Source organism: Aythya marila (assembly GCF_965140915.1).
Source record: "Aythya marila genome assembly, chromosome: 2".
Lineage (NCBI taxonomy): Eukaryota > Metazoa > Chordata > Aves > Anseriformes > Anatidae > Aythya > Aythya marila.
The window spans coordinates 32,270,782-32,292,336 of record NC_139043.1 but is presented as its reverse complement, the minus strand read 5'-3'; the positions used below and the strand labels follow the sequence as shown (position 1 = coordinate 32,292,336).

General features: G+C 38.2%; 1 protein-coding gene across 1 annotated transcript in view; it reads right to left on the bottom strand.

Moving 5' to 3' along the window:
• Positions 1-21,555, bottom strand: part of HDAC9 (histone deacetylase 9) — a gene marked incomplete at its 3' end in the record, with an annotated part of 402,701 nt that overhangs the window by 142,270 nt on the left and 238,876 nt on the right. The window contains 1 exon segment of the mRNA XM_082754738.1: positions 4,712-4,889. Coding sequence (XP_082610864.1) covers positions 4,712-4,889 — 178 coding nt within the window.

Here is a 21,555-nt window from a genome sequence, read left to right as displayed (position 1 = left end):
CACTTATATCCAATGGACTTTGATGGAAACACTTGTTGTTAAATGTTGACAAGAGTAGTTCGAAGTTGAAAGTATCTCTTGTCTGCCACTCTTTCAGCCATCATATTATTCTAATTATGAGTGTTCCCTATACACTTAGATTTGCATAGTCCAAACTGCAGTTAATAAAAATAAAAAATATATGTTTTATTATGTTAGTATTATACAGAATCAAGAAATTATATAATAATGACACTTTTTGAATACTATATCAGGGGTGAAACCAAACAGGGGTTTTGAAGTGAAATGCAGAATGCTTACGATGATATAGACATAGGTATACATGTATGATATAGGTATAGATAGATGGATGATAGAGATAGATATAGATTAGATGATATAGGTATAGTATAGATGATATAGATATAGATGATATAGATATAGATGATATAGATGATAGATTAGATATAGATATAGATGATATAGATATAGAGAGATAGAGAGATACAGACAGACATAGATAGACATAGACATAGACATAGACATAGACATAGACATAGACATAGACATAGACATAGACAGATATAGGCATCCCTTCCTTAATGCATTAATATTTTTACCCAAATAGAAAATAAATTAAAATGTAATTTTGTTGTATGTGAATTACCTTGTCCAAATGAAAAATCAGTTTAACTGGTCAGGTCAGTATTGCATGGTAGAAATTTATATTCCAAACTTTTAAATAGCAAGATATTCACACCAGAAAGTGCAAGAAATTATTTCTAAACAAGATTATTTGACTTAAGAAAAGACTGAGATATATGTTTTCATTTATTGCAAGCATCTACATTGATTTAGGATGTGCAAGTAATTCTGATGTATGGCTGCTGGTCATACAGCACATGTGCTTGGGACAATACCACAATGCAGCAGTAGAGCTTACTGCTAAAAATAGCCTGTAGGATTTCCCTAACAGGATTCAGCCAATAATCTCCCCACCCCCACAAAAGAAAGAGAGGGAGAGGGAGAGACAACTGTTTTCAATTGCAGACTGCTGTGAAATATTAATAAAAGATGGTTATTCTGTCTCTCTAGAAGAAATGCCTACAGCCAGATTCTGCTCTCAGATTCCTTGTGTAAATTTGAGCAGCTCCACTGAGACTGATGGATTTATTCTGGATTTACACCAATATTATTGAGGTCAGAATGTGGCCCTGATGACAGACTGGAATGGTGGCACCACTGAACCATATTATGATAGAGGACACAGGACAAAATAAATTGAATTTGCATTAAGTTAGAAAAATCAAGATCTCCCTAGTGAGGAAGCCCAAACACTCATTTTTCACCAAAATTCTTTATTTGGGTCAACTTCTTTTAATAATATTCTGAACAAAGAGGAGATCAGGAGACCTGAAAATTTGTTGGCTAACAGAATGCTTTCAAGAAAGTAAAAAATCCTGGAGAACTGTAGTATCAATAAGAAAATCCAAGGGAAGAACATCTAATTAACTTCAGAAGAATAATCTGAACAAAGTAATATCAAATATTGTTTAAATCATCTAGGTGAGCATCAAGAACATTTTATATTTTTTCCATCTTTAACTTACTATTTGCACACATACTGCATATATATTGTACACATCTCTCACAACCATCACCTTTCTGATTCTCTTCAGATATTTGGCCAAGAACATTTTCTCTCATAACTAATAATAATACAGGCTAATTTTGATGCTGGTGTAATGTTTTGCAACAGCAGTTTTCCTTTTACCTTTTTTACTCTTCTAAGCATATTTGTCCTTAAATAGGAAAAGATGCAATATGAAATAATTAAAATCATGGAGGTGTTTTTATTTTAATTTCTAAGACCAGAATTTGACCTCACTTTGTGATATAAGAGAATTTTCACCCTTTCTACCCACCCAGTCCTTCTTTGCAGTTTTAAAAAGGGTAGTGTAGCAATTGCTGTAGGTAATGGCTGGTTTCATTTCGTGCTCTCTTAATGGAGCAAATCATAGAACCATAGCTCAGACTGGAAGAGGTCCCTAGTCCAACCCTGTGCTCAAAGCAGGTCAGCGCTGTGACCAGTCCAGGTTGCTCAGGGCTTTCATCCCAATGCAATTGGGAAAGTCTGTAAAATAATAGATAAAAACCCTGTCTCCTTTTCGTTTTTTCCACTGAGTAAAGAATATGTGCTAGGACACCACCCAGACTCAGGAGAAATGATTCACAAATGAAGCTATTCTGTGAAATATCAAACCATATCATACCATAATACATCATGTGTTGATACTTTATATATATAACTATTCACAGAAACTGTATTGGTGTTGCAAGGCCTCTGTACAATGTCAATCCAAAAATGATACTCTTATAGTACAAAACTATCTTCAACATACTCAGAAACTGCACTGATAAAGGTTATATATGTCTGTAAGTCTGAAGAGTGTTAGAGAAAGGGATATTCTTCCAAGAAAAGTAATGCTTCGTTGTGAATCCAGCAGTTGTAGGCACTGTTGGATTAGCAGACTGGTCATTCAGCCAGGAGGTATACATGTAGGCTGGCCAGTTAGCATAGGCACAGTCTGGAAGCAGGTATAGCACTGAACTATGTTGTCCTCAGCCATGGGGGATATAAACAAGAAGTGAAAGAACAGACAGCAGAGAAGCATAATTGCTATGAAAGGAATGAAGTCATAGGGAGTGTGGGAATGGGAGGATTTTCACTTTAATAAGAGGTGACTATTTTGAAAAAGAGGTGGAAGGAGAAAAGAGACTTAGCAAAAGAAAAAAACAAGGATTCAACAAAAAGTTGTTTCCTATTTAGAGAAAGACGCTCAATGAAGTATTGAGAATCTCAGGTGGAATTAAGCAATACTGGTTCTCTCTTTTTCTTTCCAGTGCTGTGGTTCATACAGCAATGATTTACTAAAAGAACAAGGTTAAATTGCCTGCCTGATCTTAATATGCCTTGACTCTGCATATGCACTATCTGTATTTCCATTGTAGAACCCCATCAGGCTCCCTTTTGCTGAATTGAGCCATTTGTGCCTGGTATGTCGCACTTCCCAAAACCATCTGCACTCAGTGTCTGTCCTACATCATTTCATTTCCTCTATTACTCTCCATCTGAAATTCACATTTTCTCATTTAAACAGTTCCACTGGTGATGCCACAAATCCCTGGATATATGTTACCCGCCTGGCCCTGCTCCCCTATCTGGGGATTTATAACAGGAGGTGTCAGTAAACTTTAGCAATCAGACTCAAACAGCAGCCTTTAAATTTGCAACCCTATTCAACTTTTCCAGTGAAATTGCAGATTTCTGAACGGGACTTTGAAGACTATACACACTGAGCTTGCTTTTGTTCTCTTATGTGAGTCTTTCAGAATGAGTTTACAATGTCTTGGGGATTCTATGAACCACAAGAAAAACAGTGGCCTGGCCTAATAATACTGTCTCTACACAGCTGGTCTTTTTGCAGAAACTCATGGAAAGTGAATTAGCAGGTTTCTATCTGTACTGTCCAAATGTTTCTTATCCAACAAGTGAAATTCCTAAATTGACTGTATACGTTCAGAAGAAATTCTCTTTCATTTTTGAATGTCACCTTGCACCCATTCACCAATGCTTTTAGGACATCTCTTTTTATTTTGTTTTTGTTTGTTTGTTTGTTTTGTTTTTTTCTTTAAGATAATAATCTTTTGCTTTCCATGTTCACATTCTAATTTGAGAGGCAGGAAAGCACACTGTCTCACACAGACACATACAGTGCCCATTGAGGACTCCATCCTATATCAGTCCATGGTCATGTCCTCAAGAACTGTTAGGTTTTAAAGCACGGCAAATTCTGCCAACCAATGCAAAGGAATAACTACTTCCAAAAATAAAAACCTGAATAAACAGTATCTCCAAGTACTATTTTCTCTTGTGCACTCTTGTGCACAAAGTGAAACTTTACTTCTAACCATATTTTAACATAATATAACCATGTTGTGCTGATATGCAGGCTCTTAAAAAGATGGCATATCTTGCAAGGTTAGGTTACCTACGAAAATGACTTTTTTTGTCATCATTTTTCTTCCTTTCACTGATTATTTTGAAGGTCCTAACCCCTCTGCTTCAGACAGTCTAGGCCAGACAGATAGGAGGTGCTCCCTAAGTGATTGGATTACGTTGGGCCTGACCAGAAAACCTGACTCTGTAGAAACTCCACACAAATGCTGAAAGACACCAAAGCTGTAGTCAACATCACTTTCCAGTCAGTGCTACGGTTTTTCTCTTTCTGTAGGGAAACCATCCTTGCAGTGTAGACTGACTTGTCAAATGAAGACGTTGAGAATTACACTGCAGCTTTCCTACTTACTGGTGGTCTTTCTTCAACTTATTGGTGGTCTCTTTATGAAACAGAACATGAAGAAAAGAGCCAGAGGATGGGGAAATGAAAGAAAAATCTATAAATGACTTAAAGGCACAAAAAATGCACCTGTTGCTATATTGCCAGAGCCAGTCAATGATAATAATTTATGACTGTGTGAATATTAACCCTGTGATTTATCAGCTGCACTGGTTGACTTGATGCCAGTACAGCATCATAAAACCAAGGAACAGTAGGGCTAGAACTGAATGCATTGCTGCAGGAGTTATTCAAGGCATTTAAATCTGTTGATCCCACATGAACAAACGCATTTGCCCTGCCTATTAAAAATAGTCTTTAGGGAATCCTACCAGTCGTGTAGACATGCTGGCTGGGCTGGTCCATGGCTGGGTGAGGTAATGTGGAGTCAGTGGGGGAAGGTGGGGTCCTGGACACTGGCCGATGTTTATCTAATCCCACCATGCCAACTGTAGCCATCTGAGCCTGGTAGATTTGCAACTGGTGGACACGCCGATGCGCCAGGAACTCCTGTTGCCAAGAAAACAGCACAGTAGAAAGAAATGTGAGATGGGATCAAGTAAGACACTGAGGGAAACATGTCAACAAATTAAGTTCATTAGGTCAGGGCTGTAATAAACGGTGTGGAGAGAAAAAAAAAAAAAAAAGAAAAAAAAAAGCACACCTAAGACCTAGTCAATAAATCCATTCAACAGATGTTTTCACACTGACATTGTGGGCTGCTGTCTTTGCTGGAGAGGAGGTGATGGCAGGCAACCTGTCAGTTCTCCCTGACAGAGGAAAACACAGTTTCACATGCGGAGTTATAAAAGACAAAGTTTTTTCTAACATCTTGAATATATAACATGGTGTTAGACTATGCACTTTATGATCCTATACAAACAAATTAAAATCAAATCTTCTTAGAGCGCTGAAAGCAAAGAGCAGTGTCCGTATTACCCAGTACCAAATTCGCTGAGGAACCGTGAGGCAAGTTTTGACAGAGGGCTTGGTTGCCAGAACTGCCTGGAAAACAGGAACATTTTGAACATCGGTATTCACGAATAATTTAGAAATCCAAAGATTTTTAAGAAAGATCACACTTCAGGACTTTTTTTTTTTGGTCATATCTGCTTTTGTCAGTAGGCAGTGCCAAACACTTCAGTGAAAGGTAGGCAGGAATGAAAAGACTGAGACAGAGCAGAAAGGCGGATGTCAACCTTCATCTTGTTTGTCAATAGATGACAACTTCAGCTGACATGACAAAGGTTGAAATGCTGGCCCTGCTAAGTCAGTAGGAACCTCGGCATTCAATCACTCCACAGAACAGGATTGCTTCCCAAGCCCCGTTTTTTTTTCCCCCAGTTTCTATTTTTTTGTGCATATGGTCCTAGAACCTCAACAGAAAGCAAATGCAGGAAAGAGATTTCCAAGCCAGTTTGCAATATAAATCCAGTTGAAGTTCACACTTCCATCTTAGATTTACAGACACTACTTATCCTCACCCAGGCCTAGTACATATATAAACACAGGAATATATACATGATACATATGGATTTTTATTCGTATTATTATTATTATTTTAAACCCAGTAACAATTAGTGGTGCCAAAAGCTGCCATTCTGGGGCAGATGAGGCTGCCATCGTTGGGCGCTGGGAGAGGCAAAGCAGAGGTTGTATAGGAAGGCAGGCAGGAGCACCCTAGGCCTACCCCAACCCACCACCAGCTGCAGACTGAATCCACAGCATGTGGGGCGCGAGAATGTCTGCCCTTCATGCAAGGAAAGAGGCCTTTACGAAAATGAATGCTCATCAGAAACAGCTGAAACTGGGAAAAATGCTTTACAATTCAGCCTCAAAACCCACATTAATACTGAGGGTCGCCACTTCAGTGGAAAGACAAGGTCATGGGAAGGGTAAATCACCTGAGACCTTGTCAAAAGTGACTGAATAAAGAAAGAAAATATGAGTAAACAGAAGAGGTTTTACAAGAAGTGTCTTGGTCTGGGGTCATGAACCATTTCCCTTTCTTTAAATACAGTCCCCAACTATTTTTTATTTTTAAGTGTATGATGACAGGATGGTGTTATATATTCCAGAAAATATCTGGAGACATCTGAACAGGTCTGTGTATTCCCTTTCCTTAAGAACATAACAGAACATTCGGGAATTCTTTCTTGAAATACCTAAGTGCCTTATTTTCTTTACTTTGCTTCACTAATTATTTTCAGAGGGGACTTTTTTGATCTCTGAGGTATATACATCTTTTGTGAAGTTTGTTATGGGTTCATGCAATTGGAAAGGAGAAGTGAAGAACACATGGATGGTCACGTGTTGAATATTTTCACTGTGGAGAACAGAAGTAGATAAATTCCTTTGTGAGGATTTACCATTTACTTTCCTCAATGCTGTGTGAGTGCTCAGCAGTGAAGGCACAAGAAGCCCTTTACTTCGTGTGGCAAAATTGCTTCCTGCACCTCAGCGTAAAGTGGTGACAGCAGCATTGTCCCTGATGCAACTGTATCCACCAGCTCTTGCCTACTTTTCCAAAGCATGAGAGCTAGCCAAGCAGTTTGGAAGAAGCCATGCTCCTACCAAACTGCAGAGACCCCTCTTCACACACAGTTTTACTACCATATGTGAAATCAGCAAAGTGTTTGTTATTTCTGGTGCTCTCCTAGACCTCATAAGTTAAATTCACTACATTTATTAAATAGATGATATCTGGTAGTTCTTCAGTCTAAGGGGTTTTTGAAGCTATCTTTCAGTGTTTACACTAACTAATGACAATTCATTAATTAAGCCCACAGTTCTGATAATTACTACAGTATAGAAGACACTAGTAATTTTTCCCTATTGAAATGTTCTTCAAGCTAGTAAGGGTGCATCTGTGCCTTCTGGCAGTTTGCACTAAGCAGTGTTATTTAAATATACTTCTGAAGTAAATCTTCTTGGAAATTCATCTATCACTGGGGGTTCATACCGAGCACAGAGATTTCTGTTTAGACTTTCCTCAGTGCTGATAGACTCAGAGCTCCAAGCCTTGTCTGCATTCTTTTTACTTTCAGAACTGAACTTCACTTGTATGCTGCCTGCAAAATTATATCCAGTGAAGCTGTAAGTTAGGTATTCAATCAATGTCTAAAGTCTAATATATTCAGGTGGCTGACTTTAAGAAGCTGAAATAAGTAGTTTTATTATTTATTTATTTATTTATTTGGCATCCTGAAGAAGGGGAAACCAATGTTTTGGAATACCAAATGTAAATAAGTCATGAAAATGTTGCTTCTTTCACTTATAAAAAGATTAGGTATTTTTTTCTATATAATCAATAAAAATAACACTATTTTTCAGGGATATGAACAAATGAGGGTAATTTTTTTAAATAGTAATCAACCTTTGTGAACAATACCTAAAGGCCAGCCAACTATACATTTTAGCAATTTGTCAAAGACCAAAAGGAGAGCCTGTTCCTGTTCTCTTGCTTTTTTTCTGATGAACTGTGTTTTGCTTATATCATTCCACCCTTCTCAAATGAAAGCAGACACATACACAAAATTTACACGTGTTTACCAGCATTATCAGCCCAGGGAAGGACAAGAAATTTCTGGATGGTTAGGTAGAAGGCTCCATGACACCAGCTTTAATTTTGGAGGTTACAGAAAATGGTTTGCCTGGGAAAAATTTTTAAAAATTGTTAAAAGCATAGTAGTTTATCTCACAAGGCTTACAATGAGGTTTGCTTACGTCCTCAGGTGACTTCCACATTCTTTAACTGTAATTTTAAAACTGCTAGACATCATCAGAGTTTAGACTTCAGACAGAGTTTAGACAGTGTTTTAGCCAAAGTTTTAGCCTAACTTCCTGATTTGGTTTCATTTTACAGATAACAGGCATTCACATACATATTTTCCAGCCATCTATATATTTATTCTGTGAATGTCTGTGATACTCTGTGTCACAAGTGGATTAATGCAAAGAGTAATGTGGATAATCAACACGCTTATCTGGCTCCCCAAATGCCCACCTGGCCTTTGGAAGGAATTAGTGCAACACAATGAATTCATCTTTGGGTTTTATGTGCTACAGCACCGCAAACACATGTCCACCTCTCCAGCAATATGACAAAAGCAGTATTTGCACATCTGCAGGGTTAGTGATTTCTGTGAATATGTTTGGAGCATTTCTTAGGTAACCTGAGCTGTGCCTGCCCGGCATGAAGCCTGCTAGTTCCAGGTGTCTGAGATTAGTTCATTAGTAGAGGCAAGCAATTAGGGCCTCGGCTGGAGCAAATGGAGGGCCTTTCTTCATCTTCCCAAGGAACTAGCTGAGGCCTCAGTAATTATTTTGAGGAGGATATTTAAAATCAGTATCTAAAGAGAGGATGACCTTTTCAGTGGTATGGGAGGTAAATATTTGTTATTCTCTTTGTTTTGCTATTTGTTTTCTAGGAGGACCTGGAAGTCATTAGGATTGGTGTGAATGCTCCTTATGCATAGACACGACTTCTATGTTTTAGTGCTTAAGGATGTGTGTGTTTGGAGGATTTTAATAAAAGTTACTTTCTTGTTTTACTGGCTCTGAGAACTGGTGACCTGCAAGTGTATTTGGTTGGACTGTTAGATGATCTATGTTGGGTTTTAAAGTATGGCTGAGTTATCTATGATTCAGTGCCCTTTTGAAATATGTCTTGTGCAGAAAAAAAAAAAAAAAAAAAAAATCACTCCTAATTTATTTTGCTGCTCTGCTTTTTTTTTTTTTTATTCTATGTAATTTAGTTTGATATGCTTATGTGTAGCTTAACTGCTGTTAATTGTCCCAGAATTATGGTATAGGCATAAAAAATCCTAAGTATGTATGGATATCTACACGTTTCTCTTCAGGACTTATGCTTTTGCTTTTTTTCCTTGCAATAGAAAACTTCACTCAATAAGTTCAACATCTGTAATTCCTAATAGCAAACTTAATGCTTATAGAGTCCCACATATTTGTGGCCAGGCTTATAGCTCTCTATTGCTGTGCCTCTAATGGCACTCTGCTAGGTATGAAATGTGTACTGATGTCTAGTAACTGCTAAAAGTCATTCACACACTACCTGTCCTCTCCAGTCCCCCTAAAACCTTGAATATTACTAAACTTACGATGCTTTTTCCTCTCAAAAAGCATTTTTCCTCTGCCTTCCTTCCCAATGTTGTAGCTGAATGCATCCAGCCAGACAGCCTGTACTTGCAGCAAATGGCACTCAGCCCTGCTTTAAGGTGCCCATGATGGCAGCTTGTGACCCAAATCACCGTATCATCATTCAAAGTCTGATTCAGTCAGAAATTGTGAGTGCCTAAGAACTTCTCATGCAGTTCAGAGGTAGGTAGTTGACAGTGCTTCAGAAAGTATGGACTTCATGAAAATATTAGTAGGGCTAACTTTGGTGGAGGAAAAAATGAAGAGACTGATGACTTACTAAGCAAAGAGTATTGGGACAAAAGGAGTTCTAGGTCAGCAGAAGCTGTAGTTCTTTTGACCCAGCAGTTCTGTGAATTACTGTTCTGCCTGCTCTCCTCAAAAAAAAGTTGCCCTCAAAAATGAGGAAAAAGTAGCCCATGAGATCATCTGAAAATATTTGTATGTACAAATTTGAAAGTGCAGGAATTACTTATCTCTGTCACACTAGACAACCTAAATATGTATAGGTGGAGGTCTTCCTTTAAATTGCTCTATCACTTAGATAAAACACATGACCAAGAAAGCCTACCCATACTATTTTTGACAAAACCACATGTAAAGCCACAGACTTTCATAGTCATCACTTTCAATAAAACTTAAAAAAGATATTGCCATCTGAAATATTGTCAGCCGCAAATTCAGAATCAGCATATTTATGAAAAATAAATAGCAAGTACAGACAGATTGAATAGGTAGAAACTGATTTAGAACAAACAGAAGAATAGACAGGAAGACATATGGCAGCTAACCTTGAGACAGGGTTATACTGGCTCACACGTGGTCAGGATTTTTACAGCAAGAGAAAACCCAACTCTATAAACTAAGAACACAGTGTTGACAATGAAACAGTTAAACAGAGACAAAGTCCTATCAAATGAGTTTTGGGTGCAGATACAAAACAGTGGAATGAAATCCCATACCTAGGCAAAGAAGATTAGCCTTGGCATAAGGTTGCTGCATAGAATAAAACAGCCACATTGGCTTCTGCCTTTCCTTGCATTCCTGAAGACTGGGGAAAGGCTTAGTCCAGCTGTTGCCAAGGCAGAGCTTAGGAAAAGGGGTGGCCCTACTGCAGTGACTGCTCAGGGCACGGTCACCACTCACCAATAGCTTTTTTTTCCTTGCTGTTTCTGGGGCAGTAAAGCTGCTGCTGCAGAGTTCCCTGTCCCTTCCCTGCCATCCTTCCCTTCTAGGGAAGGAGCACTTCTGGGTTGGCAAAACACATCATTAAAACGTCAACACTTTTGTCTTGTGGGACAAGGAGGAGGAGAAGAGCCAATACTACTAATGTAGTGACAAGAGTGTGCTCCTGCATTAAGTCATGTGGGAGAGGACATCCCTGCCTCACGTTATGTGACAAAATGCATGTTTGAGGACTGGTGTCACATCCCTTGCCTTTGTTTTTAGGACATAATAGCAGGGTCAGGACTCTATCCCTTACTCTTACTGTTGCACTGGGAGATGGGTGGGTTGCTGACCTATGGTCTCAGAGGGACAATAAAGGTTACTTTCCCTAGATAGGGAGCTTCCAAAAATCTGAGCATTTATCTAAGTGAGAAATTGATGTGGCTATGTGGACTGAGGTGTTATCCCTGTGAAGAAATGCAAGCCAGGAAGTTGAAGCATGGCATGATTAAGAGGAAGGGGCTGATGGGAAATCGTATCTGGGAGTGACAATGAGATGGATCATGAAAGCTGAATACTTTCTGCTGGTGAGAAATCCAGGTGAGCTTTTGTTTTTTCTCCCAGTTCTAGTTCCTGTGAGACCTGCCTTCACTCCTGATATTGGAAGGTACTTGACTTCTGTCACTTCTGCTAAGTGACTCTGTTGTGCATGCAGCACATATCCAAAGTAAATGCAGCATCTCCTCAAAAACTCACACTTCTGGGTGAAACTTGTCTTAACCCTCTGACTCTCACAGAGATCTAATATTAATACATAAATGATTGGGGGTTACAATGAAGGGGAGAAAGGGGTGATCTGAATATCTTGTGCACTTTTTTTTTTTTTTTCAAATCTCTTTAGAGGATTCTTGTTTCTTTATTTACTATAAATAGCACAAGGCTTTCCTGAAGTCATTTGGTACTTTCTATAAAAGAATACAGAGAAGTGCAGAAATGAATACCAATGAGAAAATACTGTTGTCAACATCTTGCTTTAACTTTCGTTATTAACAAGTGTGTTTTTCTTTCACACTGAGGTGAAGAATAAATAGCCTTCATATTCTTAGCAATTAACTGTTACTGCCACCTAATTTTAGTGGCTTTCCAACAGTCATTCAATTAAACTGTTAGTTGGCCAAAACTAATTAATGAAAAAAACACCTGTCCAACCTGTTTCATTGTTCCAGGAAATGTAGACCAACTCTCATCAATGGTATCAGCAAGTCAGCTTGGTGTTCCTTTATGCAAATCATTTCAACCATTTTTCTGTTGTTTATGGGAACCATGTTTCTTAGCAGACTGTATGTTTTCTTTTTAAGTGAAATATTATTATTATGGCCTGCATGCAGAGAAATAGTGGCTTCCAGGCTAAACTCAGCAGCAGCCCTGCTGAAGATCTGTGTTTTCTACATACTTAAGCAGATTTTGCTTTGGTCTAACAGACAACTCTGCTGACTTCAGGTTTTATTGTAGAATAAATTGAAGTTATTTAGGTCTAATATAAAGAAAAAAGCATGGAAACCCTTGTCATTCAATATACAACACATATGCACCAATGCAGAGATGTATAAGAATATCACAGGGACATATAAAAACCCTCTGCAGGTATCTTTTCACTTTTATGGGTGTACATGAAGTCAGAAAGGGAAGCATCAACTGACCCTGTGGCCAGCAAGAGTAGCCAAGGTGTTTTATCAACTCTGTTCTCTCTTCATAGATCACATTCATAGATGTTGCGTCCTCACATTGCCCGCAACACAAGCTCTTCTGTACAATCCATCCATTTCTGCTGCCACCTGTGTGACATCAGGGTTGTAACCTAGTGAACACCAGGTTCCAGTCCTTTACTGGAGGACTTCTACATCTCTGAAGATTTCAGAGGGAAAGATTGCCAAATATCACACAGTGTGGTAAAAACATCAGCATACTTCCATTCTCCAATATGTTTGTAGTAAGAATCACAGTTTCTTGAAAATATACACACCTTTGAAAATATCCCCATTTCAAAAATACCTTTTACTCTGCAATACTTATCTCATCACTTCATTGATTCTGACATGCAGAAATTTTGGTGTATAGTGAAATGGTGATATAACTTGAAACTTGACAAAGTATAGGAATTGAATATAGGAAGGATGCTACAGATGAAAATGAGATACTATGTATTTTTCAGATCTATGTACTTAGAGTAATATATATTTATTCCATAAATATAAGGGATGTTCTGTAAATATTTTCTGCAATCAACAGGTACAGCCCGCTCTATTTTTAATATAGAACAAGACCAAATTACAAGTAATTAGAAGAAAAACATACTAAGCACCTAAAGATTACTTTTAAACATTTCTTGAAACTAGGGACTTTCCAACTAAATCCTTCTCAGCATAGGTTTTGCTTTTTTTTAACAAGGGTTAGAACGGCCAGATGGGCAATTTGAAAATGGGGGAGAAGCCCTTATGTTTGCTGATTTAGGAACAACCAGAGGATTAAAAAGAAATGTGGAACATAATATGTGCTAACACAGCACTAATTCTATAATGCAGACTGCAAAATAAATTCTCCAGATTCTCACTCCTTAAGAAAATTTTGGCTCTCAAAATGCAAAGTACAATTCAAAAAGACCATAATGCTTATTATATTTCATGGGTAAAATGAATGAATTGATTTGAACTATGAACTTGCTTCATCACAATGTACTTCAAAGATGTGTCATCTAAAAAAGAACTTAGGGGCTAGACTGCTGGCACAAGGGGGTGCGTAAAGGTCTCGGTACACCTAAAAAGAAGAGAGGGGTAGCAGTATTACAGAATCCAGAGGGCTGAATATCATAAGCTGTGATCACTTCTGTTCTCTCCTTACCCTGTCATCTTTGTGATAACGCTCTACTTTTTTTTCTGGTGTTTAAAATTTGAAAGCTACTTTGCTTGTATGGTCAACTATCTTCCATGTTCCTTTTTGCCTTTATTCATTTTCCAGCAGAAGTGGAGTCTTTCATGAACTCATGTAATCAGAATCCTTGTCCATCATAAGATATAAAAACTGCAAGAGCAAAAATCACAAGACTACAAAAACAAAAAAATCTAACGAGAGAAGAGAAATGGGGAGAAATAATATTTGTCCCAGTATAGCCCTTCTGGGTCTTAGTTCACTGATTTGATCATGCTACATAATGATCTTTCCACTGCATTAGCCAACATGGTATTTTTCTCTATCAAGAAGAGATCTCTATTCAAAGCATACAGGATTCACCTGCAGGAAAATAAGTTTGCATGTTTAAGAGATCAGAGGACAAAAATTAGAGACCAGGGGTGTATATTCCTCATCAGGGCCCTGTTACTCCTTACTATGATTTTCATCCTTTCTGAGACAAGAGAAAACACAGAAGTCTAGGTATATTGAGTAAAATATTCAGGACTGCCTAAATATGAAACAAAAATCATGTTCTATTTAAAAAAAAAAAAAAGAAAAAGTCATTTTTTCAGGGGATGTCTGCTAAGTATTCAGAAGCACAATCTTTGGTTTAAAGGCCAGCTAAGATAGTGGTATCTCAATTTGTATATATAGGAAGATCATCTCCGTCATCTCCGTTTCTGGTGCAGTCCCTAAAGCACATCCCTAAGCATAGCTCTACAGAAGGGCATCCACATGCCAGAGATGTTCTTGGAGTCAGTGGATGAGCAAGAAGAGCACAAGCAGTCAGGAAGGGGCAAGTGAGCCAGCTGGGAAGCCTAAATCCAGCATCCTATCTGTGTGGGTGCAGTCAAAGAGCAGAGGTCTTCCAGTAATTCTCAAAAGAAAGGACCTGACAGCCAGCAGAGAAGGTCATCTCTTTCACTAGAAGGTCATAATTATATGACTACATGCATTGTAGCTCCATTTTTGTGGCCAGACTGGATTATTTATGCAGGTCTAAGTCTACGTAGACTAAAGGACAACCAAGAAACTTATTCTGTGTTTTCACTGGGATATCTGAGAGGAGGCTTTGGCACTTCAATAGCTGCTTCTTAAAGCAATGCCCACAAAGAAGAGAGAGTCTTTTTGCAGCTACACAATTCTGGGAAAAAAAATGTACTGGAAAATATTGCAGAAAATCAATAACCACAGATTTAACTACATTGCATGAAACATCGGAGGAGGGAGAGGAGTAATCCAGGGAACCAGTCAAAGCAGAATGTTAATTCTAATTGTTGTATTTAGTTGGCCTTGTCTTGTGACAAGTTTGTTATTATGCAGATTTCCTACCTGCCACCTTCCATGGGAGGATTTTGCAAAGTGAAGTTATGCAGGCAATTCCCCTTGCTTCTTACCTCTTTATTCCTAATTATGTTGGTCCTGTGTTCACTCAAGATAACATTATAGCTGTCCCCAAATACCTCTAGATCTGGGACCTGTGACAAATGAAATCATTTGGTGCTTGGAAATATTTGTTTCTGTGTTGCAGGACTGTAGCTGTGCTTCCTTATTTGCCAGTGGTTTATTAGCTTTTAAATCCTTTTTTCAGGCATAATTTCTTAGGATTGTTTGTTGTTGATGTTGTTGTTTTTATATTTGTGTGGTTTTTTATTTATTTTTTTTTGTCTTCAGATAGATATATAATGTTACATGAGATGTATTTTTTTTTCTTTTGAAATACATATATTATTATACTTCTTGCCTCTTTCCTTCTTTCTTCCTCTATAATAACTTTTGTGTATATGCATGCAAATGTATTGCTTACTTGACTCAAACTTATAAAAGGCTAACCTATGAAAATAAATTCTAATTCATCTACTACATAGAGAATATTTTATGTGTCAGAAAACCAAGGTGTAGAAAGACTGAATTATGAATCCAAAGTGAACTGTGATTACATATCCTGAATTCTAAGTCCTTCCTTTAACAATTACATCTCTAATAATTGCATTACATCAAGAATAGTCTCTATTTCTGGTTGTTTTAACTTGGAAATATTGTAGCGCTGTGGTTTTCAGGGTTTCTTATTGTGACAGGTAGTAGTAGAGGTACAATCAGAAGTTGTTTTGTTTGTGATGGATTTGGAAAAGGGTAGGAGAAAAGTCAGAGCAATGGAAACTATAAAAAATATTATAGCTGTTAAGCACTGAACTGTTACAAATTAGTGCATCCCTGCTCCATAGCTTTAGGTGGATGCAAAAAAAAAACCTATTAAGCAATTAAACACTTAATAGTAACATTTACAAAGGGGGAAAAAAAATGTTAGGTTGTGGCTGAGCTTCTGACTTCCAGTGACAGGTTTTAAAAATATCCCTGGTTTTCATCAAAGGTCAGATTCACACATCCAAATAACTATTGGACGTTGAAATGTACTATACACGTGGATACAATTTAATTCAGAAGAATCTGACTGCTGCTACCTGGCCTTTTTTGCTTATTCTTAGTCAGTCTATGGAGAATTTAGAAGCCATTTACTTTATGGTTGGAAATAAGAGACAGGGTTGTTTTTTGGTTTTCCTCATGTATGTGATGGAGCACCCATCTGAGCTATGATCCAGCTCTATTATTTTTCCCTCTCTAGCCTGGTTTTAAGCCTTGATGATTGCTGCTGTCATACAGCAAGACTCCTCACTATCGTAATACACTACATTCTATATGTTACATCCTGACCATTTGGGGGGGGGGGGGGAGAGGGTATTCATTGTTTTAGGGAGCGGGTTCTTAAAGTCTCAAGATTTCTAATGAATTTTTTACAAGCATGTTAATAAGCTGGAGAAGGCTTCTGAATGGAGTGACCATTGCTCACACTTGATGTCTAAACCTGAGACGTGAGCTGCATCACCTAATATTTGTATTTTAATGAGAACAAAGAGAGTGAGAAGTCCTGAGCAGGGTGTGATAGCTGGCTCCCTCTGGCTTTGAGAAGTTTGTGACCCTGGTCCCTTCCCCTAAGGGAGAAAGTGGCCAGAATAGCCTCTCCTTTTCATTTAGTAAAGGGTTACAGAGCCATGCTGCTGAAAGAGTTGCACTAGAGTCTGAAAGCTCTGAATAAGTTTTGGGTCAAGTTAGGTTGTTTTGGGAGGATTTGGATCTCTGAAGATGTTTTGTTTCCATTCTTTGAATTAAAATTTAAGTAATTCAAATGCATAATCCATCTCTGAAGAATGTTCTCTTAATCTTGTCTCTTAAAAGAAAAAGGATTTTCAAATTTTATCTGTTACTTATCAGCTGTATGAGCTTACACCAGTCTTCTAACATCTCTAAGCCTTTGTGTCACGTTATCTCTTCCTGGCTTTATCTAGCCCAGCTACTGAATTTTCAAGTAGTTTATCCTTTGCAGCATGAGGGTTCAGTGCTCAGCACTAAGGGTGCATAACTGCAGTTGTAGATCTAAGGCCAGAATACGCTCAAAAAATGAAGGGGAGTGGGGAGAGAATATTAAAATAATATTAAGAATAATATTAAAAGAATATTAAAGGCCATTCCTTCCCCCCAAAAGCTATGAGTTTCATTTAGTTTATTCTAGCATTTTAACTACCTGTATAGGTCCAATTGCATTTCATATTTATTTAAAAAATAAAAAGGAGGGGAGATACAAGAAACCAGAGCAAAAAATTAAATGGAATGGGGGTTTGGGTGGTGGGGCTATACGGAGAATCCAGCTTTAACAGAGACAAATCACACAGGCTTAGTAACAGAATTTGAATCCAGCCACTGACTGTCACGGCCTAGAAATGGTCGGAGCAGCACAACTGTGACTTTTTAGACATTTATACAGAGTTAGGTTCTGTTGAGTGATTCTGTAGGTCTCCCTGCAATGAGAGGGAGGGACCCTTTACTTGATTAAAAGCTTCTAAACTTTGGACTTCACTTTTGTTGTAATATTAAGGCTTCTGAACCTGTGCTTATTTTGGAGGGTTTCTGTTTACTGCTGTATTTGCTATAAAACAGTGTATGCCCTCTTTATGTGTTGTCTTTCAAAAAACACGGTAATTAGTTGCTGCAGAGTAATGATGCTTGTGGTAGCCCAATGGCCGGGCAGAATCTGCTGAGAAAGCAGGGCTGACTGCGCACCAGTGGTGGCACCCGCCCACCACTGACCACGGTCACCTTTTGGCAAAAAGTCACTTCCATCAGGCAGGCCACTACAGGGCACTGGCCGCGAGGCAGTAAAACACTGCTTGGAATAATTCTTTGCAGATGCCAGGAACCGGAAGTTTCAGGGAGAAAAATGAAAGCCATTCACTCTTCCAATGACACGAGCCTTTGATACCACAAAGTCATTTGGACAGAGAGCTCCAAGGTCAGGAAGGCACGTAAAGATTGGTGATTAGAGAAATACTATATCAGCAAAGTGTGGCAAGCTATTAAAAGAAACTGTAGCTTTTATGATTGTGTTGCTGGAGCTTCCCCAGGGCTATTTGTATTAGATATTGAGTTAAGCATAACTTATTTAGTCCCAGCATTCCAGAAAACATTTTGATGTCAGCTACTGAAGGAAAGTAAACACAAGGAGGAAGAAACAGTTCTGATCCCAAACAGATAAAAAATATTGTAATTTAATTTTGTGAACCCATGCATGTTAGAGCATTAAGAAAGAGGAATTTTTAAAAGGTTGATTTAACTTAAAAGACTTGGTTGATAAAGGTATTTAGTCACTGTGCAGCTGGGGGAGGGAGAGAGGAGAAATGGATGATTTATCACCTTGAGTATATGCTAAACCTTGACAAAGCATGAATGCAGTTTTCTTTAGACATTTTCTTCTAGAGCACATTTTATGCACATGTGTGATTCTCATCTAACGCTGTCAGCTTGTGTGTATGTTAGACCAAACTGTTTGCTTAGCTGGGCCGTTTGCCCAGTGGATGTTCTGATGGCTGGTGACAGGGCTTTGCCTGCCCTGTACTGAGCAATTAGGAGTTTTGGGGACTGTAATTCAGGAATGGCAGTATGGCTGTGGATTTTTGATTACCAAGTGAAGAGTTCATACTCTTATCTAGCGGCTGATTGTCAGCACAGAACTGGTCTCATAGCTCAGCTGCTCTGGTATAGGAGTCATGTTTGTTTATTTCTGTAAGAAGAAGGCAATAAATCCATCAAGGAATTCTGCTAAAGGGTCTCTATTCTCTCAGGATAACATTGCAGACCTAAAGAAATCACAGGTATAAATGTAAGGTCAGGTGTGGTTTTCTTTGATTTGCCAGAAACTACTGTTTATTTAAGAGAGGGGAAGTATGAGAACCTAAACCTCAAAGTCAAGTACAGCTAAACCCCCCTAACACACAGGGGAGACATCTCAAGAATAGCTCCTTGGATAGTTTTTTTTCATGTCATTGTGGTTGTTCTTCAGTTATTAGATATGTTGGCTATTTTTTTTTAGGTCATTTTTAGGTGGGGGGTTTCACACATGTAAGCTTGTTTGTTTAAGTGGTGCAGAAAAAAGGACAAGGAACATAGCAGAACTAGCATAGTGTTACAGATACCACTTTGTAGATATTATCTGTCCATAAATATTGTCCAGGAAACAATCTGTACTGCCTACTACCTTGCTCTGACCAGATATATGAATGTCACTTCATTTTGGGCACTTTTGATTAGCATAGGTACAGTTCAGTGCTCCCATACTGCTGCTAAAATAAAACTTTTTTTTTTTTTTTTCCTGAAATGATGAAATTCTGTGTTTCTGTGTTCAGAATTGGAAAGCTCTTCAGTGTGAGATGAAGAGCAAGAAAACTTTATCTCCTTGCTATGCATATTCTTTCTAATCTTTTCAATACAAAGAAATTGTTCAGTGTCACTGGAATGTCCCAGCTCTGCAGGTTACATGTTAATGCCCACTTCTCCCAGACAGAGGATCATATTCCATTTAGGAGTACAAATGTTATGATTGCTAGTTACCAAACATGCCATGTAGGACTTGGCAACTAAGAATTTCTTCATGTGTCTCCTCACACATGAAACATAAGAGTTAATAAAAAGATTTGCCACAGATTTTTCATTTTACTTTGATTACTCAGTTTTACATACCTGTCCTAATTTTTGACATATTTAATAAGATGATTCCAGACTATAAATTCTCTACCTTGTAATTTGTAAATTAACACTTTTAATCCTAAGTCAGCTTAAAATTCTCAGGAATAGTAGTGTAGGCAGATTTTAAACTTTTTGGAAGATATAGCTAAGAAAGAAAAGGACTTGTTTTGTTGACAGCTTGTCTTGAGGAGACTAATTCATAGCTTACGAAAAAGAAAACAAAAATAAGCTTTACCCTGAAGCTAGACAGAAAAAAAAAAAATACATAAATTTAATAGAAGAATCTAAGTTTGGCTATGACTGAAGCACTAGATACAGCCAAATCAGATTTTTAGATCAGACCGGCCCATTGAGCTGAATGCTGTCTCAGACCATGGCAACAGGGGATGCTATTTAATTCAAGTGCATGAGCTTGAATTGGCTGCAATTCATTCCCCCCATACTCTCCTAGCATCTTGAATTTTTGTTCTGTAGATGTCAGAGACACATCCCTGCCTTTTCCCTTTACTATCTATGATCCTATTGTCCATGTATTTGTCTTCTACTGTTTTGAACTGCTGGCAGCTCCACAATCTCCTGTGGCAACAAATTCCACGAGTTCACTACTCATGGTGCAAAGAAAAATTCTTGTCTGCTTTAAACTTCTGTCCTTGTAATTTCAGCAAAAGCTCCCCAGATCTAGTATTGCAGGATTTGGAGAACAACCATTCTTCCTCTGTTTTGTCTGATGTTCTTATGACTTTGTAGGCATCTCTCTTAGGGAAGATTATCTGTAGCAGAATTAGGGATGCTTACACAGGTGAGTTTGTGCATATTTTCAGCCTTCCACAAATTACCTGTCTGCTCAGCATTTTCAAAAATGCTGCTTTAATTGATGTTCATACTGCACTTGGCCTGGTGGCTCACCTGTGGAGCAGGGTGGGGACACTGATGGGTCCTTCCCAGTCCCAGCATGCCCCACATCTGCCCCATGCTCTCAGGGTGAAGGAGAGCCTGGCAGCCAGCCAGGGAAATCTTATTGTGTAGGTGGTATTCATTGGGGGATCACTTGTGAGGTTCATTTTAGATTTATTTGAATGTTCTGGTTTATACTGCCATGGACTTGTATGTATGAAAGCCCCACATTTAATAGTAATGTGTGAACTTTTCAAATGTTTTCTCTACACGTCTACTCTAAACTCTCAATTTTCTCTTTTTCACCTTTTTGTTTTTTTTTCCCCCATTGTATTTTCTGATTATACCCATTGGGAGACTGTGATGTCTCCTTGCACAAGACATTAGGGTGTCTGCACTACTACTTTCAAGCTGTATGCAGTACAGCTTGCAACTATAATGCAGAGTAGTCAAAAAAAAAAAAAAAAAAAAAAAAAAGAAAGAAAGAAAAAACAAAGGTAGAGACTGGCACTAAAGCTAGGGGGTCTATATTATATATTATGCAATATTAAATATTGCATCCTTTTCTCTCTAATATTTTCAAGTAGGAAATAAGTCTCCTTTCTGTTGAAAGATAGTTCTGCCTTTGAAGACAGAATAACGTTTACATAAATGGTAAGGTCTTCTTTAATGTAGCTTTCATTATCTCCTATGTTCCCCCTTTCTCTGAAGGTCCAAGTGACTGATGTCAAGATCAAGGGAGTCAATCAATGTAGATACACTCCAGGACCCAGATAGCACATAAATCACCCTTAGTCCTAACCACAGTAGACACCTAACTGAAGGACAAGAGTTTACATATTTGCTGTTCTTGTGGGGGAGGCTAAATTTCCCAGCCACTTACCTCACGGGAACCCCTCATTCATTAACCAATTGGGGTGCTTAGTATCACTTA